The 20,722-nt window shown below is 34.7% G+C and overlaps 1 protein-coding gene across 2 annotated transcripts; it reads right to left on the bottom strand.

Moving 5' to 3' along the window:
- Positions 1,369 to 20,513, bottom strand: LOC109836927. Of its 2 annotated transcripts, XM_020404972.1 has the most exons (15): positions 20,437 to 20,513; positions 19,179 to 19,235; positions 17,469 to 17,563; positions 14,788 to 14,920; positions 11,751 to 11,927; positions 11,144 to 11,337; positions 10,555 to 10,621; positions 9,446 to 9,579; positions 7,112 to 7,178; positions 6,735 to 6,797; positions 6,396 to 6,634; positions 6,184 to 6,313; positions 4,726 to 4,818; positions 3,749 to 3,952; positions 1,369 to 1,930 (listed from the first exon to the last, which is right to left on the bottom strand). In XM_020404972.1, the coding sequence occupies exons 3-15, from the start codon at positions 17,543 to 17,545 to the stop codon at positions 1,652 to 1,654; spliced, it is 1,857 nt and encodes a 618-aa protein (XP_020260561.1). In that variant the 5' UTR covers positions 17,546 to 17,563; positions 19,179 to 19,235; positions 20,437 to 20,513; the 3' UTR covers positions 1,369 to 1,651. The 2 variants fall into 2 exon arrangements, with proteins under 2 accessions (XP_020260561.1, XP_020260560.1); XM_020404971.1 differs by lacking the exons at positions 19,179 to 19,235; positions 20,437 to 20,513 and adding an exon at positions 18,357 to 18,832 and having other exon boundaries at positions 1,652 to 1,930.

Raw genomic sequence — 20,722 nt, 5'->3', positions numbered from 1 at the left:
AAATAGTAGAAATTAAATGGATTTTAATAGTTGTTGTAATAACAGTGGGCAGTGACATAGCCAGGATTTTTTTTGCCCTGGGCGAATAATAAATATGGTCTACGGATATGTCGTGAACCAAACTCCTCTACTGTTTCTTCTGTGTTGAGGCTGAGAGTAATTTCTTTTTCAATGTAAAGTATCATGTTATTAGCAAGCAATTCATCTTCCATCTTGTTGCGCAATGATGTTTTTATGAGTTTCATTGCCAAAAATGCTCTTTCCGCGCTTGCAGTCGAAACAGGAAGAGTCAACACGCCGCCTAATCAAGTTCTTTTATAATGTACAGTGTTGGTTCTGAAATACTAATTAATTTCTTTTCATTTTGCTTAAGCAACTCAGCTCAGTTGCTCATAAGAGGTTAATAACTGTCGTCATAAGTGTTTACCTTTGAATGACCCCTCCATACAAGATGCAATTCTTGCCCTGGGCAACTGCCCAGGGCAAGTCCTTACTAGCTACGCCTCTGACAGTGGGTGTTGTAATGAAAATAATAATAATAATAACATGAAGGGGTTTTATAATAAACTGTCAAACTGAAGGGTTTTAAATAATTACCTTTTTCACATTGGTTAATCAAAGGGGGAGGAGCATCAATGTTTTTGTTACGCAGTATGAAAACGTAACAAACTAAATCCTGTTATGTATGGATATAGTTCGCGTACACTCGAACCATTTTTACAAGTATAATAAGAAGGAAAATAAGAAATCCCTTTGCTTTATAATTATCGAGAATTATCAGTAACTTAAGAGATTGCACTATCACATGGCGACCATACGGCAGGATAGATTTCTTTTTCAATAGTTCCATCGAACTTAAACTGCGAATGTGAGAAAGAAAAAGATTTTTTTTTTCTAATAAACATTTGAATAGAGGAACTTGTGCCTTTTGAAAATAGAAAAAAGTACAAAGGAAAAAAGAAAAACATCAAATGGAAGTGTGATCAGATATAAAGAAAACTGACTTATGAATAGATCATATGCTTGTTGAACGTGATAAACTGTACTATTTTTTTGCAAAATGGTACGCATAAAGATGGTTTGTTGTAAGTTCCTCTAAAAACAATAGAGATAGTTTTTTTTTTAAGTTTTAAACTTTTTGTCTTTTTTGGGGATAAATGAGCGTATTGGTTCTCTTCAATTGAAGTCTAAATATTCCGAAGTACGGCTTTAGCAAACGAGAAAAAGGAAAATAGGGACTTGAAATCATCAGCTTCTATAACATTACCACGGCCTTTCTATAAATGATGATGAAGAGTAGAATCTCTTCTCAAAAATCTTAGAGCGATACTGTTATAGTTATAGGATTTGGATTCTCTCCCACGATCAGAAATTAATTGACACATCATTTGAATGAACACTTGTAACAGTAAGCTGATCTCTATCACCCAACAACTTACCCATGCCTGACCCAATCAATTTTACCATCAATTACAACTGAGCCCATTTAAACATTAACAAAGATACATCAATTACACGGAAGGGCATTACAGCTCTTTGTTACTGTATAAAGGAGATATGTACAGTAATTACAAGATGGAAGAATGTTCATTAGTAAACACTGTGCAGAGAGAGCCTTCATTTTCAAGGGCCTGGTATTTCTGTAAACATTTCACATCCTTACTTCTACTATATCACCATCCTTGAGTTCGGTATGTGGCCAAACAAGCTGGCCATTCACGAGTACTAGTTTTCCATCAAGACCGATCCTATAGGCAGCGTCAGCTGCAGTGCTTCCGGATTTCATCCTCATTATATCGCCATTTGGCCAGCAGACAATAGCTACTTCTCCAAGAGTTCCAGACTTGGATTTATCTCGCCTCGTTTCTCTAGTTGATACTCCGCCTCGAACTTGCTCTTCCCATTGAAGCATTGTCCTCAGCAAACTCACCTATTCATCATAAAGAACTAAGATTAAGGACAAACACAGTCGATATGATGTCAATTTGCATAAGAATAAGAGACTACTGCATCCTTTAGTTTCAAGATTATTTGGCATGCAAGTCTTTGACAAGGTTATGTCATAGACTCATATACAAAGGGCAAGCTAATAAAAGAGTTAAATAATTCACTGAAGAACCAAAATACAGGAATAAACAAACATAAGATCCCAAATAAGTTTTTGATGTACCTCCAGCATAAACAAACATAAACAAACTAAAATTAGGATCTTTGTTGATCAATAGTAAAGCATGTGATAAATATTAGTGCAGCCAGTAACAAAAAGAAGAGAGACTCACAAACAGTCCATCTCTTATAGACTGTAATCATTCCTGTAATAACAATACTACATTACACGGGCACATCAAAAGTATGTGGTAAATAGTAGGTAAAGCAGACAAGAAAAAAATTGCTTCTCAGGCATGCCTAGCTACACATAATAAACAGAGTCAAAATTCAGCATCCATTATTTCAGTAGACAAGCAGAAATTCAACAGAAAATCTGCAAGAAATTATACAAAAAAGCTATAGGCATATAGAACTTACTGCACACCTACAACAATGTACAAGGTAAGCGTACTCTTGTGAGATTTAAAGTGTTGCACTTTCGTGTTGCATCTTTGATAAAGTACCAGAAAGGATATTGCAGTTGGAGAAATCTTTGAAGGAAGAACAGTTTGGTTTAATCAGCAGTTGGGATACTCTACCAACAGGATGGAGTGAAAATAGACTGATAATCAACAGTCAGACCCCACATGGTTGGATAATAATAAAAGAAGGGCTATGGTGCTTGGCATGAGGAAAGAACAGACTAGAAAGATCAAGACAGTAATATCTGTAATGGCAGAAACAAATCTCATGATAATGAGGAAGTCAACTGGAATAGGAATGGTAGATGTTGACTTTGATTTGGGACTGTTTGGTTATTTGTAAGATCAAGAAGACTTTGGAAAAAACACTACCAAATGTAATGGGGAAGGAAAAGCACTGCCATTATTTCCATGCTCTTCCTCCCACTTTCTAACTTTAAATCTAGAAATGGGTTAGAAAGAAACTAATGAACGGCAGACTCTCCTTCACTCCCCACCATTTTTTTTCACCACAGAACTTGCATGTTTTCAGTAGCCAAACATCTACCTTTCCTATGGCAAATGAAAAGTTTTCCACTTACTGTGCAATTAGATGTAACCAAACAGCCCCACCTGAACATGAAGTGATTGTAATACACACGACGCAAGAAACTGTTGGCACCAGGAACAGTGAATAAATATATTTGTCAACAACTAAGCTAGTACTTCCCAACATAATCGAATTTTTATATAAACAAATACTAGAATGGTACTCTTAGCATATAACTCCTTGTGCTTTTGTCATTAATATAAAGAACTCTTAGTAATTTGCCAAGTAATCCTCCTGTTTTAACAAAATATTTTGAAACACTTAAAAACTTCTTTGTTGAAGTTGTTGTTTTAAAAAATGCAAATACCTTATCAATATATAGATTTACAAAAGTTCTGCGACTACCTAGAAATGAGCCAGAGCTTTTTTATATATCTAGGAGAGAATTTGAAGTTACATGCTAAAATAACCTCACTAGAATGACAATTCATTTGATGTGCAAACTAGAGAACATTAATTGACATGGAACTGTGCGTAACTGAGTGCAATACATAAAAATTAGTTATTTCTGAGCAGTAGTTGTTTTTAAAATTGCAAGACATTTTTTTCTTGCTCTAACTGGGTGCAAATGAGTTGCTGGGCTACTGACCTTATTATTGATCCCATTTTTGAAACGAGTGGAAGAGTAAGAGTCCAAGCTTGCCCTTTCAGAGTAATCTGCAGCTGAAGGAGCAGGTAAAATAGTTCTTCCCTCAGACACAGCAGACACAATCATCCAGTATTCGGATTCCTCCTGTTCTGTTAGATCTATTATCTGTATGAAGGTGGGTAACATGCGCTGAAATTGATCTTGCTGGGAAAAAAAGGAAAGAAAAAGCATTCTGATCAGATATTAGACCACTATTTGACATCCAATCAAAACCAGAACAAAATTTTTTAAGGACAGAGATTATCACTTCATAATAATACGTGGTCTGCAGAAAAATAGAGCTAGAAAAAGTATAATATTGGGCTGCATCCACGGGCACAATCTAAATAGTAGTACCAGTGTTTTCACAATTTCAGCAGTGTTCAAAAGGATGTATAAGACAAGATTCTTCTCTGAAATCTTAGTTACTGTTCTTACTGACTAATAAGTAATGATGAAGAGAAGTATAGGAACACACCCTCTTCTGTGAAATCTTAATGAGACTATTGTTTCCTAAATAACTGATTATCAATTATGTCAAAACAGAAAAATGAGATACTGGTTGAAAGGAAACTATTAAAATATTACTAGTAGAGTAAAAAAACTCCTGCTACAAGAGAGCAAACCTATTTCTCCAATAGCTTATCACATCTGAGCTCCTGTACATTTTCCCATGGACAAGAAAATCAATGGCAAAACCTATTTCTATTATCTACTGAAACCAACTTCTAAAGTGGTCAATGCCATTATTAAGAACCAAACATCTCTAATTCTCATCATCAAAATTTATGGTCAATTACAAGAAAAGATACATTATCCTCTCCTTGTACCTGCCAAGACCTAGTAAATATCTAGTTAAAATGATCTTTCTACAAACAATGATATCCAACATATACATGCAACTTTTCTCATGCTTAAGTTGTTCGTGTAGCAAGCACCTTATGGAATATCCCATCTTGGCATAGTGTGTACTTCTCAAGGCATGTACACCAATCACCATGGCCTGGTGCAAACCACCACTGGTCAGAGACCTGAAATATCAAATTTCCTTCAGAGAACAAACCAATATAGACATGTCACAAGCTTGCAACACAAATTTACTGAGTAAATGCATGAGCATTATAAGAAATCCAGAACACCAGTTAATTTTCAATATAAGGATACATATACATAGCATATGCCATATACACATAGCATCGAGTATCACCATCGTACACGAAATAAGGGGTTACTTGATATGACCACTTGGCTAACAGAGCTGGAACTAATGGATAACAGAAACATAACAAAGGTCATATGACAAATACCAGGAGGTAGATGTTTATTGACAATCTTGAGTAAAATAACTAATGGCAGATAATCCTTATAGCAACTTTCGTAATGTCTTGTGGTCTCGATCAGTGGCGAATCCAAAAAACTTTTTTAGGGGGGGGACGATAAGTATCTAGTGACCTAAAAATAAAACTATGTTATTATAAAAGTGTACCTGATAGGAATGCAATCAGTACATTTTGTCGGCTTCATGGCATTATATTTTAAAACTTTTGCGACTAGTTGCTCACTTTCCATTGCACTTAGTACGCTATATCATATGACTGAGTGCAAATTTTTTATACAATGGGGGCGGACTATAATTTTAGAAAGCTTTGAGAAGCAATTTTAAATTTCACGGGGCTGCAACCGCACCCCTAAGAATCAAGTGGATCCACCCTTCGTCTCAATACGCTGGATTGGTGTCTCGCTTTATGCAACGTGACCAAGATGACACCAATGTAAATATAAATACCTAATCACGGAGTAACCTTGCAAAACATGGATATACAAACATGCAGGTTTCAGTATGTTACCCACACGCTTCCTCAGAATCACTTATTTACAACTTAAATTCTAAAAATACCAAATTTAGCAATGAAACTCATTATAGAGTGCCAATGAGGATTACAAAATGCAAATTGTGGAACTTTTCGGTTTCAGGGTATAAATGCTTTGTAGAATAGTGCATATCAATATCCAGATACTAACTAAGGGTTAGAACAAACATGCCTTAAAAAGAAGGTTTTCTTTTCATGGCCATAACTCCAGCCACCCAATTAAATGGAGCCCCAGTTAGTTAAGGAGCTCACCTCAAAGTCAAGAAAGCTTCACTAAAAAAAAGGAAAAAAAAAGACCAAATTTTGCAAGACTGATACTTGTTGAAAAGATAATATTATACCCTGTGGTTTTACTTCATCAATACACGGAACAGGATCTGAACAGTTGCATCTTGTGAATTTATTGGTGAATGGTAAGAGAACAGTAATGTCCCCACCATGCAAAATCAGTGTGTATATAGTATCAAGTTTTTGGATTTGAAATTTACAATTGGCTTTATAACTGAAAATAAATATGAAGCAGACCTTTTTATAAAGCCTAGCATAAGCTTCCCAACGCTTCTTCTGGAATGAAGATCTTCTTTCCGCTACAGCTTCAGAAGCTTCAAGAGCAAAACTCACTGCAACTAGAAGCTCCCTTCCACCCTTATCTACCCTGTGCAAACAGAGCTCTATTATATGAGAGATATATCCATCTATGAGTACCTAATTGCAATTACGGTGAGATTTTGCTGAACCTGACAATGACCGCTGCAAGTAAATGACTACCCTCCACCCTAAGAACAGGATGGCCTGGTTTTATAGAACCATACTTTTGGTAAATATCATGTTGCAAATAACCTTCATGCTCTAAACTGTTAGTTTGGAAGGAAGATGCACTGATCTTATCATCATATGTGCTGCTTGTAGTTTCCCCCTTATTCTCCTTATATAACCAATGAGCAGCAAGTCCAAACTCAGCGTTGGCATGCATCATCTTCAAAGAAAAGAAAAAAAAACATTATCATATGGAACTCTAAATTTCTACCAGATTAAAATAATTTGCTTGGGTAGCTTCTGATTTATGAACTTCTTACCTGTGTTCTTATTTGCACCTCTAAAGGTGAGCCGTCAGGACCCTGCACAGCTGTATGAAGAGACTGAAATGACAAGCAAGTTAGGGCCAATGTTTGACGATGAACGAATAGCACTTTGAATAAGAATCCATTCCATAATGTGAAAATGGTAAGAAGTAAGGAAAATTTGTTTGGAAACCTAGAACTTCCCTTTAGTCATAAAAATATAATGATGTACTGCATTTTACTGGGGTATATAAGAAAAAATAAATTCTACAGGAAAATTTTGGCCAAAAACATCTAATGCAGAAGTTTGCCTAAAAAGCTCTTCATTTTGACAATAAAGGCAATGTGATTATTTGATTAATCAACTTAACATCAGAGGAAATAACAATCACCTGATAACCACTTGACTTAGGATTGATAATATAGTCATCAAATTCACCATCAATTGGAGTCCAGAGCCTACATAACGAATCAGCATCAAATCACGCTGGTCAACGCAATAATGGCTGATCTATAAAGAATTAACAACTATTGCATCCATCGAGAGACTTTTCCTAGCATAAATTGATAAGGGGATGACACAAGTAGTTTTATTGCTTTTGCATGAGCATAGTTCAAACATTTTATGATGCACTAGACATGGGAAAATATTAACTTTCTCAATACATCAAACATTCCACCTCAAGCACAATGTTACAGTAATCCTAAAGCAAAAACAAAATGAGATTGATTGAACTATTTTGGCAGAAAGGATGGAGCCGTAAAAGAAAATATCTGCTTCCTTGAGGCAAAGGACATTGGATTAACTTGGAACATATTGTCAATAATATAATATCAGACACCCTAAGTTGCACGGTTACAAGACACTACAAATTTGTAAAAGGTAGGGTACGGGGACATGGCTGAAAATCATGGGATATTTTCATAATTCTGAGCTATATAAGTAAACAACGATTTTAAATCGTAACTTTCAGGGCTGAAACCTAAGTTGCATGGAAACAGGCAAGGGTACTGGCATGGGTGCGGGTAGGGGACACGGCAAAATTGTAAAATGTAGGGTACGGGGACACAGCTATATATATATATATATATATATATATATATAAAAATTTTTATTCATTCAAAACCGTTAAAATTGATACGAGTGGATGAATGGTCAAACGACGATGGGTTCACTCCAAACTTGGTGTGTTAGGGTTTTAGAATATGTAGATCAAGTTTAACGGAGCGGATCATCCACAATGTCGCTCAATCATGTGATTTTAGAGGCGTCAAGGAGGAAATCTCCTCCTATGATAAGGATACCCATTAATATATATATATATCTCTCTATATATATATATATATTGAATTAATAATGTACATAAGATAAAATTTTCCCGCTTCATGTGTCATTAGAATTAAAATTTCGATTATATTTTTGAGTTTCTTTTATCATATTGATTATGGTGAATTGTAAATTACTAAACATCTAAACGACCCATTAACTATATAGTTTTGAACTTGGGTATGGACTGAAACGAACCCAACTCGTATCTCATTAGTTTCAAAAGACGGATGTGAAGTGTAAGCTCTACGTCCAGGAAGTCTTTGACAAGTGTTTTAAATTAACACATATATCGTATAATTGAGTACATGTTGTAATAAATGCATGCATATATTCAAGAAGTGTCCATGAAGTTTAGGTACGGGAAAGTGTCGGGTACATGTCCGGTATGGGTACGACTTCATTATAGAAGTACCCGGGTAACATAGGCTGAAACAAACTCGACCGTTATCCGACAAGTTACGAAAATGGATCTGAAGTGTCGGATATATATCCAAAAAATCTGTGACAGGTGCTTTAAATGAAACATGCATTGTATAACTGAACACACATCTGAATATATACATGCATATATTTAAGGAGTGTCCAAGAAGTGTCAGGTACAGATATGGGTTCATATTAGAAGTACCCAGGTAACCTAGGTTACTCGGACACAGTGTTTTGGGTGCCATGTCTGTGTCCGACATGTGCTGGACACGGATTCTTCGCGGACACGCCATAGACGCGTATAATTTAAAGCAAAACCCGATTTCCCCATAACTTACACCCTAAATTAGTTTCTTTGGTAATATCGGGTTCAAAACCAATCGGTTTTTTAACACAAAAACTAACACTCATCACTTAAATATTTGAAAAATACTCATTATGTTATGTCATGTTATCAAAACTAAACTTTTAATGTTAAACTTTATTCTTAGTTTGATTTAACACGATCCTTAATTGTTATAGATTATAGAAAGAAACATATAAAATGTTATAGGTACTTTAATTCAATATTTGATCTAATGTAGATTATATATAGACAATTACACACGTGTGCGGCGCCGCCCGCACACACAACACACACACATAGTTGTTTCCCTATATCCTACAGTTTACAAATTTGTCGTATCCCATGTCCGTGTCGACACCCGTGCCGTGCTACCTAGCAGGTAACGTAGCAGACATCCCATAAAAATTGGCTTGGCTGTACAGCACAATTCTAAATTGAAATGCTAATATAAGCAATTTGACCAAATGTTACAACCATCTGACAACATCGATTCAGTACAACTTCATGGGATAAGCACATTACGTGCAGTACGCTAGCTAGCATGGAGAATATTATAGAGCCAGAATGACTGCATATATTTGATATCGGAGGTTCACTTAGAGAATGAAAAATATTATCAGTTATTACCTGTGGACAATGTCAAGAAGACTATAGCAGCTCTTAACGGCAGGTCCATGGAGTGTTCCATTCCTGTCCCCCACGACGACTCTTAATGCCCGAGCATCGTAAACATGTCTAATGCTAACATCTTTCCTTTTCATCTGTTAACAAAATAATGTAGAAGAACTGAAGTTACAAAATGAAAGCACATAGCCGCACAACAGATATAAAGTATAGCCATTAGGCATTTGTAGTTAATGGAAAACATTTGGTTTAACATAATGAAGAATAATCTATTTGAATCATTTTGGCACTGAAAGTAACAGAAAAGTTAAAACAATAAGGAAAGTAATATGAGCTTTATTTTCATGAACTTGGCAAAAGTATGCGTATGAGAGTGCTAATGTGTTGAATGGTAACAGTTTTAAAGACAATGTATACTGAAAGAAAAATGATGAGTGCAGCAAAAAAAATCTCCCAGTGCAGTCAACAGGCCTACAAAGCACTTGAGTGATAAGGGAAATATATAATTTTATAGTGTATATATAAGATCCCTATCATAATGGCATAGAATATGTACACTAAGGAAGGAATAGCAAGAGGAGTCTGCCTATGTTTGTACCATAATCACCTAAGAAAATCCAAAAAAAAAGTAGGACATATTGACATAGTTTAATCGAGTTCAAAACCTCACAAAACTTTCCAGATGACAATAACAAAAATTAACTTATATGATTCTATTTTTCTTTTCCTTATTTGAATTAACTACCCATTAACAACCATAATTTTGATTTCTACAACTCTTTTCATATTTGGATAAAAAGAACAAACTTTGAGAGTTTTTGCAGTAAACTTCCCTAGGTTTTTAACATATGATTACAACTAAGACCTACCACTCTATTTATTTATATGATTTCAAGTAACTCCTATTTACTTTGCGTGAAAGAAAAAGGGTACCTAATGGTAGTTAGACCCAAATAAAGAAAAGTGGAAAAAGAAATTTCACCAGAACCCAAATATCTCTAATATGTGAAAAGACAAGGAATAGGGGAGAATCATACGGCAAAGAATCACTTTCTGAAACACACTAAAACTTACAAATGTCAGATCTTGCTACTTGCAAAAAAATGAAATACCTTGCAATAGATACTGTATATGCTTTTAAGTCGACTAGACAGAGTTACTTCCATCCCTGGAATATAACTGCATAGAGTCATTGAAGGGGGGAAAAACAAATTAGTCATTGCAGCAATGATGGAAAAATGTCCACTCGTAATATTCGCATACAATCTTCCATACAAGACCATATTTGTACAACATGGCAGGTGTCCTCCGTGTAGAGTATGAGGTTATATGTTCCGTTATTTATTTTTTTTATTTTTAATAAGGAGCACTCAAAAAGTAAAATATGATCCTTAATGAATAGAATAGAGAATTATTTTCAGTTTGGCTCCTTGATAGAAGGCCATCCTTAAAAAAGTTACAACATCTCACCATTGGCATGCTACGCTACATAGAAATCTAAACAGGTGACTAAACTTGACAGGAGTTGCATTCACATTCTCTTAGTACATATAATTTTCGTCATGAGAGATAACTGAGGTTTTAAGCTAAACATAGTTTTTCTGGAAAATGCAACATGAGCTAAAACAAGTTCTGCAACAAGTCATAAATGTTCAGTTGTTTTTCAACTTAAACTACTAAATAGGGTACATTATTACTCACGAGTTCGATATTAGCAATTCCCTCTCAAGTGCTTCCTCACAAACCACTAAAGATTCTAGTGCAATGACAGCATCGATTACCACCTTGGGCATATTTTGTGAAGTTTGTAAAAAGTTCCTGTGGTTATTAAGAAAGTTAGTGCGCTTTTGGCGATCCAGCAACAGATCAAATGGCCATACAGCCTGCAAAAGATCCTGCAGATAGAATTGATACGAGTATTAAGGCCAGAAATTAATAATTGATAGAAGACAAGAAAAATGTCAGTACTGTGGGGATAATAATAGCACGGAAGAAAATAGCCTATGCAAAAATTCCAATTAAAATCAGCTTACTAGAAATTGAGTTAGAGACACGACCATTATATTTCAAGTTGATGAGGATGAGGAATCAACATACAGCAGTAATTACCAAAAGAATGAAGATGCCAAAAAATTCAATTGAAATCATAAGTAATCAAAATATTTCATAAGTATATTTACATGTATTCTCCACTCATAATAATAACCACATTAGATACAGAAATTTGTGAACTAAATGGAATTGTTATGCCACGAGTTATTCACTATTCATCCAAAACCTTAATAAATTGCCGTGATATACCTCTCACCTGCATGTTACCCCTTTCATAGCTGGAAGTAGGCCGATCATAATTGGAAACTGCGTTGGTGTCCTGCAGCCCTAAATGACAGTCAGACTTAAGTGATAGTCTTCTAAAACTTTTTACCCTGTTGACAGGATTCCACATTGAGGCAAGCTCAGCTCGCATCTTCCGAAACATATGTGGCTGCATAAATAAATAAACTATTGATGTTTTTGTTTGATAGTTGTAACAATAATTAATAAAGCAAACTTGTGATACAAGTAGAACGAATCATATATTCATATCATGGAAAATATATGTATACTGTAACATTGATGGTATAATAAAATGAGAAGGAGAGAGTTTTTAATGTATTTTCTTATTATAAGTTCTATAGTTCCAGAAAGAATTTCCATATGCTTATCAGAAGATTCAGAATGATTGATGGTATGGTTCCCCATAAATTTAGACACTTATAATACTACTGCATCATATTAGTTCCATTTTACATTTTGGTATAGTGGCGATGTATGCTATATTTTATTAGAAGTGTCGACACCTTTAGTTCCATAAGGAGGACACACATGAACACTCTAATGCACAGATCATTACCTAATATTTATATCTTTTATTTAGAAAGTCTTTTCCCATATAGGAGTGAATTTATTTGTTAAGAATTTACCTTTCACCTTCTATTCAGATTTTGATATTGATAGGAAATTCATCTATTTTATCGGAGTTAAGTTAGGTTATTAATGAATTTAGTTTCCCTTGTTTAAATTTCAGTTGAAGGCTCTGCTTAGTTTCTGTTAGTTGAACGAAAGACGTTAATTCAGCTGATATCATTATCCAAAATCTCTGGATTTTTTTCAATATTCTCACCTATTCCTTTCTTCAAGCTTCTAACCCTCTTCTCTTCCTTAAATTTCTTCCCTCCTCAAAACCAATTTTCTAAAAGACGTACCTTGGTCACGTGTGTGCACACTTACATAGCATTACTATACCAGAAACAACACGTTAAATCTATATGTAAGTTTAACACATTTGCCACAACTAACTATTGTTTTAAAGTAAAGCACAGATGGTCCATACTATTTAATCTCCACTCTCATTATAAAGTTCATATAAATTGCAATGGTCAGGAGATGTCTATGCGTACTTTTAAAAGTGAACGCAGTGTGTACGTTTGTGTTTATCTCTCTCTGGTTGTATATGTACTTACGAGTTGGATATATAGCACTAGGTCTATCAAGGTCTCTCAACTTTCCATATCTATTTCTTTGTTTGAGAGAATTGCCTGCATCAAGTGACATCTCCAGATTTATGGAAAGCCTCTTTTTTCTGTGTCCTTTCCTTCAAGAATTCTCAATCATTTAGAGGGCTGTTGTGGCAGGTATGGAGAAGTTCGTTGAAGCCTATGTTGCATGGGTACAGGTATGGTGCAGGTACTGTACGGGACACAGCAAATTTGTAAAAGGTAGGAAAGGGGACACATCTATATAAATATTAATATACACATATATATTATATACCGGAATTAATAATTTATATGAGAACAAGGATGATAACTAAAATTCTTATAATAATTTTTTTTTTCCTTTTATTATGTGGATCATAAATTGGAAAATCACTAGTTTCTGAACTAGACATCCAAACAACCCTTCAAAATCATAATTCAGAAGTTGATCAATGTCCAATGAGTTTCAAGAAGTAGATGAGAAGTGTAGGATATACGTCCGAAAAATGTGTGACAAGTGTTTTAAATTAGAACATGTATTGTATAATTAAGTACATGCCCGGATAAATGTATGCATATATGCAAGGAGTTCGGGTACGGATACGTGTGAGGTATGGGTATGGCTTCAAATTAGAAGTACCCAAGTAACATAGGTCGAAGGTCTTTCCTTGGCTATGCTTTCCTTCAAGATATCTCAACAACTTAAAGAGGGTCGATGTCAACTGCAGTCGGTACAGAGAAAATTATCAAAATATTCATTGTTAGAATTAATATAAAACTATAATCCTTGATCTCACCATAACTTCAGAGTTTTGGTGTGATGGTTAGAGGAACTAAATTTAAGATGGTATCAGAGCAACCTAGGTTCAAATCCCACCGGCCACGAATTAAATGTGGATTTTCTAAAAATTGACACCGCTACGTGAGTCCAGGTTTCGACCCATAAAAAAGGGCGCTCGACCTGCTTTCTAAAAATTGACACCGCTACGTGAGTCCAGGTTTCGACCCATAAAAAAGGGCGCTCGACCTGCGGGGGCATGTTAGAATTAATATAAGGTTTCGACCCATAAAAAAGGGCGCTCGACCTGCGGGGGCATGTTAGAATTAATATAAAACTATAATCATTGATCCTCATCATAACTTCGAAGTTTTGGTGTAATGGTTAGAGGAACTAAATTTAAGATTTATGAACAATTTTAAAGGTTGATTTCAACCTGCACTGTTAATGATTCCATTCTAATGGGAAAATACTATATGATGATAATATATGTACATGTGCACGTTGGGCAGCAGTCACTCAGATGGCAAAAGTGCATGCACAGACTTGTTTACAGATAGGTGGAGAAAAGGAAAAAAAGTTAAATTATGAATAATTATAACAGAAACGAATTATTAGTCTTTGAAAAGAGTGAAGGATGATAGTTTTGTCTGTTAATAAATATTGTACTATGAGGGATATAAGAACCTCTAATGTTCTGATAAAGAAAATGTTTAACGAAACCTAAATTCGAGCATCACACACTTTACCAAAATAACCACAGGCTAAGGAGAAATCATATTACACTTCAGTGGTCATAAATTGTAAAAAACAGAATGAAGGCATCAGTTATATCAAAACCAAAAACAGGATGTGTCAGAAACAATTCTTCTATGAAAACCAGTGAAGGCATCATTTCTATCTAAAATATATTTTCCTACAAGAACGCAATGGACTCCTGTCAGAAACAATTCTTCTATGAAAACCAGTGAAGGCATCATTTCTATCTAAAATATCTTTTCCTACAATAACGCAATGGATTAAAACCAAGATAAATTAGGTAAACAGACCTGGAGAACAGCAAAGCATAGATCTTCCAGTTCTGCTTTTAGAGCCCAAATCCCCAGTCTTGATGCAAGAGAGCACCATACAGCCAACGTCTCTTGAGCGACTGCTTGTGCTTTAGGTACTGATAGTGCATAACTGAAAGATAGGCAAAGAAGAAGGGGAAGCTTAGCATGTTCAGGAATTCGCTGAATTCATGAAAAGACGACATAAACATATATCCCCATTCAATAGTTTTTAGGTATCGTCACTCATCAGTTTCAGCTGGTATGCAAAGATGACAAAACTTTGAAAGTTAATGGAAGCAAATTGGGTGGCTATGTATGATTTTACTTGACCTAAAATATTACTAAAAACCTAAGTTGCATGCAAACAGGTACGGGTACCTGTACGGTTGCCGGTATGGGGGTCCAGCACACGGCAAATTTGTGAAATATAGGGTACGAGGACACGGCTACATATATATATTGAAATTAATAATTTACATGAGAACATTATTATTTTTTAATTCACGTGCTATTGTAATTTAAATTCCTATCATATTATTAAATTTCTTTTATTATGTTGATTATTATAAATTAGAAACTACTCATTTTTTAACTAGACGCTCAAATCACCCATTTAAATCTAAGTTTTAAACTTGGGTATGGAATGATCAAACCCGACACATGTCCAATGAGTTTCAAGAAATGGACATGAAGTGTAGGATATAAGTTCAAGAAGTATATGACAAGTATTTTAATTAAGAAATATATCACATACTCGAGTACATGTTTGAATAAATGTATACATATATCTAAGGAGTGTCCATGAAGTTTGGGTACGGGTATGTGTCCGGTACGTGTCCGGTACGGGTATAGCTTCATGATAGAAGTACCTGGGTGACAGCTAACAACTGAAAAGTATACTGTTATCCATTGCAGATTTGAGGGATGTTAAGTATAAGCTACAAAGAGAATTGAACGGATTTAGAATTTGTATAAAGGGAAAGGAATGTGATATCCAATTTAATGCAACTTACCATAAAAGGTTTGTCTCATATCCCCACAAGAATCATAGGAGGAAATATGTATTTTTAGTCAACATTAAAATACAATCCTTGCAAGGAGAGTTGTACCAGCCGTTTGCAAGCTAAATTACTTGTTTTACTTGTCTTTTGGCTAAAACATCATTTCATAAAATTTTAACATATTTTAATAAATGTGTGTAACATGTTTGACATTCATCTAAGGAGTGCCCATGAAGTTTGGGTACGGTTACGTGTTAGGTACGTGTCCGGTACGGGTACAGTTTCATAGTAGAAGTTCCTAGGTGACATAGCTAAAAAGTGAAAAGTATATTGTTATCCACTGCAGATACGAGGGATGTTAAGTATAAGCTACAAAGAGAAGTGAACGGATTTAGAATTTGTATAAAGGGAAAGGAAATGTGAAATCCAATTTAATGCAACTTACCATAAAAGGTTTGTCTCATATCCCCACAAGAATCTTAGGAGGCAATATGTATTTTTAGTCAACATTAAAATACAATCCTTGCAAGGAGAGCTGTACCAGCAGTTTGCAAGCTAAATTACTTGTTTTACTTGTCTTTTGGATAAAAAATCATTTCATAAAATTTTAACATATTTTAATAAATGTGTGTAATATGTTTGGCATTCATAAATCCAATATCTTTCATATAAACTGCTGAAAGATCTCTCTCCAAGGCCACAAATTCCATGGTGCAGTCTGTCACCTGTTTTTAAACTTTTAATATTTTTGATGCCGTAAATGGCGTTTTATTATGTTTGGATCTCAATAAGAGAGATTAAGGAGTAACTGAAATTTTAATGAGAATATTGTTGAGAGGGGAGGATTGTTAGGTTTTTTGTAGTTGAGTGATTGAGGTGATTAGGATTGTGGTGTTGACTTTGAGAAGACAGCAGAAGGTTCGATGGAGAGATGAGAAGAGGGAACATACCGGTAGGAGCAAATTTTTAAGACCCTGAAAATTGAGCGGTCAAGTACTAAATATGATGATTTGAGAGGCAATTTCTAAATGTGAATGATTTGAGGGTTGTACATCAAACAATCCTTTAATAACTAAACATCAGTTGCACAATTAATATGGAGAATGAATCCCAATAGGTTGATCCGCGATCCAGGTTTATGGTAAATGGTAATTAAACTGACCAATGGGCAATAAAATTTAACAAATCTAGAACTCTTATACAATATGTACTTCATAGGTAGAAAAGCACTTTTGAGGATCAAGACAATCAACAACCAAGGTCCAAAATCTCGATATCTGTGCCAGTTTTGGCTCAGCATGTTTGATCAAGATATAAAAAAAATTGGTTTCAGTAATTTCCAGTCAGGAAAATGGGATTATTGCCACAGCCCACTTTAAAACACAACATACATTTTTAGATTGACAAATACTAAACATGATTGATAATGTTGGTAATGCTTAAAGCCTTAAACTATTGGGAAAAGTACTTACAGAATTGGAAATGTATTGAGTATGAAATAAGTGTAGCAATTACGTATATGCCAGCCTCAACCGGGAAAATATAAAGATATTCTATAAATGTATTGAAGGCAAGATTGATTGGAGGACATGCTTAAATATGACATAGATAATGACTTACTAACCAGTTCACTAACCGAAATATAAAAAGCGTTTTGAGATTTTGATAAGAGCATACATGGTTCTCATGTTATGCAGCCTGTCTGCAAGCTTGATCAGGACAACACGAGGATCGTCAACCATGCCCAAGAGCATAACTCGTAAATTATTTGCCTAGAGAGACCAACATGTAGAACTTATCAGAGAAGCAAAAGAAGATACCAAACTAACCAGTATTTACAGTGGCCATATACTCAAGTTAAACAGATAATAAGAAATGAAATTCACATTAGCCATATATTCTCGTGAACGCCTGAACTCCTTCACAAGTCACGACTGTCACACCACATGGTATCAGAACACAAATAATGGGTATCATAGGCACAAAGCATGTACATAATTAATATGAGTAGAAAACAATTGAAAGAAAATGATCAATTGACATTGGCAACCAGATGGGCAAGGAATTAATGTCAGATGTAGTTGATTGCATACTATATCGCTCATGCTCTACAGCATTAAAACCAAACACAAGAAATTGCTTTATTTCTCCATGCTCACGACAGCATTTATAACAAAACAACAGGAATTCTTTGCTGCAGAAAGATCTGCTTCTGTACCAAATTTGATGCTTCATAGATCAATGAGAATGATCAATTGTCTATGACTAAAAGATTTGAAATAACAGAATACGTGCAGGAATTCTCAATGGAAGAGAAAAGGAACTGATAATTTTCTTAAAAGAAGAATAACTAGAGAGTCGCCGCCTCCAAATTCCAAAAGCTAATTTATCAGTACCAAGTTCTCCAGAAGCCAGACCAAAGAAGAGGAAAATCACAACTGTAGGCTCTGTTTTCTTAAATAGGAAACTAAATTTCAGCATTCAAATCAAAGAATTAAGGACACTTAGATAAAAAAAACATAACTTAATAACCTTTAATAAACAGTGCTACAGTAACCAGCTTACTTTTTACAGTGTAGCATAGCACCTTGGGTTACAGTCCACATACTGTATATTACTTCCTCTCCTCTTCCTTATCAGCAATGTAAAAAAAATCCTTCCTCGTCCGGCCTTGCTTATCCTATGTCGAACCAAATCCTTTAAAGAAAATAGCTACAGAATTCAACTTAAATCATTTATAGCTTCGACCTAGCACCTCCCAGTCTATCCGGTCCAATGTTGTTTTTCTCTATTGTGGATAATTGTGCACATTCTGTTGTCAATATGTATACAACTGACACAAGGCAATCTCCTTATACTCGGGAAGAAAAGCATAGTAATACTATTACTTATTACCAAATTTCACATTCAAGGGAAACTCCATACTATCTTGAAGTAGGAGATCTGGACTTGATTTATTGAAAACCATCACACAATTTAAAAGAATATGATAATATGAGCTTGACGAGAAAACAAAAGTATAATTTTTCTGTAGATGTTCCCCCCCAATCCAAACAACATGCGCGCACACACACAAAACAAACAAACAAACAACCCACAAGAATGAAAAAAACAAGAAAAAAAGATAAAATTGCACATGAACCACGAGAATATGTTCATTGGCACACAAACCATAGATGTTATTTCTTAAGGGACTCCTCACAATCTTCCAACTTGGTTCAAATTCTGTCTATTAACAAAATACTTCTTTTACACAGTACATCAACCATGTGATTATTAATGATATATACCCCATTACTATAACCCTTTAATATGTAACATATCATCAATGTAAGAGAAAAAGGAGCAAAGGTTTGGTAAACAGTGCAATTAGAAGAGGATCCTAACTTCTTCAGGAGTAAGTGCACTTCTGCTTATACTTTTTCTTCGATGTCTTCGCAGTAGCTGCACCACATAAGAACAAACAGAAATTACATCTGATTTACATAAACAAGGAAATGAAATCATATGTACATAAAACACAGAAAAAAATGGTTGTATGTGCACAGAAAAAAAAGTCACTAATTGGAGAAATTTTCTACTAAGGTTCTAGATGTAAAAAAGAAGATTCCCCTAGAACAATGCAAGCTAAAATACAAATTATAGTTAGTTGAACTTTATACTGACTGCGAGCTAATGCAATAAAAGACCTTTTAAAAAAAGAGACAAAGGTAAGTAGTAACTATCTTTACAGCATATTACAATGCATATCAGGATATGACATCTGCCTTCATTTTTGCTCATTTTCTAAAGAAAGATAGGGTCAGTTAGTAAAGATGTGAACGATCATCATATATGCCTCCATTTATTTTTATTATCTACCTCATTTAAAGGTAAGAAGCTTCAGGTGCAATTTGCACTTTTGCAAAGATAAATATTAAATTGTTTGGCTGCTTTTCAAATAAAAGATAGCATGTCACTATAGACTGATAGCTGTAGACTTGTATCAAGTCAAACTGCCCTATCATATTTTTTTGTCATATAAAACACCACATATTGAAGTGTTTGGTGCGGGCACACACAAATAGAGAGATAGACACGCGCACACACAGAGAATACAGACACAGTTTTCTTCTTTTTTTTTTTTTTTTTGGGGGGGGGGGGTTTTTTTTTTGGGGGGGGGGGGGTGTTGATTCTCCACCAAGAGGAGGAATCTCCTCCCACTTTCTGCAACTGAAGTGCAACTCTCCAAAAGTTGAATGGTCTAAGAAAGAGAATTATGGACAAAAACAGGGTGAGAATTATTTGCATTATATATATTTAATATAATTTTGACCTTGTACAAAAAAGGATGAGTTATATAACAAGAACATGTTTAATAATGCATCCACTGTGCAAGAAAAGGATTGTACAGTAAATATTTAGTACAATTATTATTAATATGCTTATACATATTTATGTAATTTTGATTTTGTAATCAAATCAACTGAAATGAAAATTTATACCATTTGGTTCTAAGGAAAGCAAATAAAATAACACTCCCAAATCTTTACTACTTGTCAATATAATTCTAAGCAATATAACAAATATCTCATGCTTAAAGTTTCTAAGTTTCTTCATAACTGGAAGTAAAATTTCTACAAAGTAGAATATTTTAAGGCCATACCTGATTTATGTAGCTTAGTTTTGAAACTCCAGCAACTAAATGAGCTACATCTTCACCAAAATGCTTTTCTATGCTACTCAAATTTTCAAAAGTGTCATCAATCACATCATGAAGAATTCCAGCTATAACAGTGTCCACAGCCTGTACATTAACAAAGCAAAGAAAGGAAATAGGAAAAAAAGGAAATGTAGGAAATTAGTCACACGACTAGTTTTCAAGAATTTCTCATATTACATAGTTGTAAATATATGTTTTGTAAATATATGCTAAGTCTTGGAACAAGATC

This window comes from Asparagus officinalis, chromosome 4 (genome assembly GCF_001876935.1).
Source record: "Asparagus officinalis chromosome 4, Aspof.V1, whole genome shotgun sequence".
Taxonomy (NCBI): Eukaryota; Viridiplantae; Streptophyta; class Magnoliopsida; order Asparagales; family Asparagaceae; genus Asparagus; species Asparagus officinalis.
This window is presented reverse-complemented; position numbering and strand designations above follow the sequence as displayed.

Bases quoted from the DNA above. Each gene is read 5' to 3' on its own strand.
- LOC109836927 (XM_020404972.1), bottom strand. From the start codon at position 17,545: ATGCTCTTGGGCATGGTTGACGATCCTCGTGTTGTCCTGATCAAGCTT. The intron at 6,798-7,111 runs GTGATTGTTATT...TTGTCATTTCAG, and splicing joins CTAAGTCAAGTGGTTATCAG to TCTCTTCATACAGCTGTGCA. The intron at 6,635-6,734 runs GTAAGAAGTTCA...TTTTCTTTGAAG, and splicing joins AGGTGCAAATAAGAACACAG to ATGATGCATGCCAACGCTGA.